Source organism: Trachymyrmex septentrionalis, unplaced genomic scaffold, assembly GCF_001594115.1.
Source record: "Trachymyrmex septentrionalis isolate Tsep2-gDNA-1 unplaced genomic scaffold, Tsep1.0 scaffold80, whole genome shotgun sequence".
In the NCBI taxonomy this organism is placed as follows: domain Eukaryota; kingdom Metazoa; phylum Arthropoda; class Insecta; order Hymenoptera; family Formicidae; genus Trachymyrmex; species Trachymyrmex septentrionalis.
This window is the reverse complement of record NW_017305988.1, coordinates 1,782,774-1,785,652: the sequence shown is the minus strand read 5'-3', so window position 1 is coordinate 1,785,652 and position 2,879 is coordinate 1,782,774. Positions and strand designations below refer to the sequence as shown.

The 2,879-nt window shown below is 25.9% G+C and overlaps 2 protein-coding genes across 7 annotated transcripts in view; one reads left to right on the top strand and one right to left on the bottom strand.

The window, feature by feature from the left end:
* The window catches only part of LOC108754692 (follistatin-related protein 5-like), a 40,257-nt gene that overhangs the window by 15,381 nt on the left and 21,997 nt on the right, over nucleotides 1–2,879 (bottom strand). The window lies entirely within an intron of this gene.
* Nucleotides 2,615–2,879, top strand: part of LOC108754616 — a 17,648-nt gene continuing 17,383 nt past the window's right edge. The window contains exon 1 of the mRNA XM_018497052.1: nucleotides 2,615–2,856. Coding sequence (XP_018352554.1) covers nucleotides 2,794–2,856 — 63 coding nt within the window. The 5' untranslated portion in view covers nucleotides 2,615–2,793. The remainder of the gene's footprint in view (nucleotides 2,857–2,879) is intronic.

Sequence of the window (2,879 nt, the reverse complement as noted above, 5' to 3'; positions counted from 1 at the left end):
ATATCTTCTTTTTTATAACATCTTTCGAGTTTCTCCCTATTATTTTCTACAATAGGTTATTCATCAAGAAATGTGTAGCTTATATAGTCTTATATAAATATGTCTTTTTGGATTTTTAGATTTATCAAAAAATTTATTCTTTTTTTTTCCTATATGTATTTACATTGATACGAATTTAAAATAACAAACGAACTTTTTGATTACTTGGTGTTATTATCATTATTAATGTTGAAATTAGCGATTCTAATTAGTTGCTTGTTTCTGTATAGTACAGTTGTATTTCTGAAGTTTGGACATTGCAAGTTTCCGTTGTGTAATACAACAGTACTATTACGTGTTAAATTATGTTGTATGAATTCACAGTAGGGTGAGAATTTTGCTTTATAGTATTATCGCAAGAGTGCAACAATTCTTAAATAATATTTAACAATCAACTACATATTTATAGTCTGTTATATCATTTTTTATTTTTGTGTTAAATGGAATTGATGTTTTTATCCGAATTTTCCTGTTTTACGACAATTTTAACCTCGCATATCAAAGTATAACTTCCAAAACCTTTCGCGATTTATGTTTTGTGAAATATAGCGCTCACGTAAAGTTTTGAAAAATAAAGAATTTATAGAGACATCGATAGAGTAGAGCAATAGAAGCCGATGTTACGAACGGCGTAAGTCACTATTTACGACGCAGAGATGTAACTCGTGATGTTTGATTTTGTTGAATCTTCGCAAAATTACGTTTGAAATTAAGAGATATGCGAAAAATGAAGACGGAGCTAATTTCAAATGCAATATTATACTTGTGCTGAAAATTATAATTCTAGAGAAACCAGATATCCAGAGAAATCAGACTAAATAGCAGATGATAATAAATACCTTTCTATTACGTCTAATTAATATGAAAACATAAAACATCATTAATTATATGCTGAGTACTTATATATTATGCTATGATAAAATTATTACTGATACTATAATATAAACAGGTGTACGAACGTTATTGTCTATCGCATATGACTTGTCTTGATCTATTTAGTTAGAAACGTAGTTAGTCGACGTTCTTTATTCTCTAATCTTATATATTTAAATACATTTTAAATAATATTTTATGTACAGATAAAAAAATAAATTGTATGCATTTAATAGATCATGCCTTTAACTTTTTTTTTAGACATTATCTCGTAATTTTTAGAATTTAATAAAAATGATATTTCATATTTGTAATTAACTTTCATAAATTTCTCAAAAATAGTTTTTAAAAATTATATAATTATAGTTATTTTATTATCTGTTTATAAAAACAACCCATTTGATAAAAAAATTTCTTTCATTAAGTATGTATTACTTAAGATTAAGTCAGTAGCTAAAACTTTGTTACTTTTTTTATTCATTTTCATTTTCTTCTTTCTGTTTTCCACAAATGTCGATGCTATGTACTTACTTTTTTATAATCTAAAGAATGCAGCTGAAATCAAAAAATTGTCTTTAATACAGTCTACTATATTATCTCTCTTGAAAGAACGTGATTATTCTAAATTAAAATATTTAGAAAATTATTAAAATTACTACTAATATCTTTTTTATGTCAAGAGAAAAGAAAGTTTGGATATAATGGAGCGTTTTCTATGTATAGTTTGTACATAAAATGTAAAATATTTTAAAATAACATTCTTGAAAAATACATAAAATGGTATGAAAGACATTTTTATATAATATCGGACATAGAACGTTGCATAAAAGCAAGTAACATAGAATATGAGATTTTTTGATAGAGTCCATAAACTTACAGAAACTATTCTTTACAAGTTACAAAAACTTTTTCTTTATCTGTCTAAGAAGGAAGAAATTCAGCAATTCTATGGCAGGACAATCTGGCATTTTGGTCTACAATATTGCGACATTGATTACAGTTTGGCTGATTTGGCAACTATGAATGTATAAGTCTGTTTCCATTCTTTTGCGAGTTACTAATGACGCAAGTTTCGTAGTGAAACGTCGGTTTAATGAATTTCAACGGGATTGGCCTTTCATTCGTTAAATCCAATTTCTTGCTACATGGGAGTTTGCAAGGAAACAGTAAGTAACTTTTGAACAACTTTCTTGAGCGTAATATAATATGTTTTATGTGCCACTATCGCATTAACGCTTAATAGTTAATTCTGTGATTAATATTGAACTGATTTTTTTCTTAAGAAAATAACAAATATATATCCAAATGTTATATCAACAAATTTTAGAATAATTAAAAAGTTCAAGATTCAAATATAAATGAGTATATTTTTCAAATAATTTTAAATAAGTTTAACAGCAATAAATATTATAAGTTAAATTAATTTAATATTGTTAGAATTTGAAATTTAATTTTATAGTTAATTATAAAATTTGGTTTTTTTTCTATAAAAAAAAAAACTCTGAGATACAAAACTGTTCTCTATTATCTAACAAAATTTAATTTGTATTTGATGTATTTTTGATATTAGTTAAGTTATTTATATATTTCATTTTTATCCTCTTATATGAGTAGATTAGGTTTTAAAATAGCAGATTAAGTTTTCAATTTCGAGCGATATACATCGATGTACATTCGAGATATGGAACAAGCGTCAATTTCTTTTGGTTTTCGGATGCGTATAGCATCCGAACCTATAAATTACATACTATAATCGTAGAAAATATGATACCTGCCGAAAAATGAATTATAACCGGTACATTACCAACAAAAGCCATCATAAAATTTATGTCGCTCAAGTCAAATAACATTGCGATATATATTAATATAATCTCCTGAGCAATGTCATCGTTCATTCTTTCGCACGACTTGCAGTTAATGATGTTAGAGATTGGTGTGGAAAACGTAAGCAAATTTGTGTGTATCAA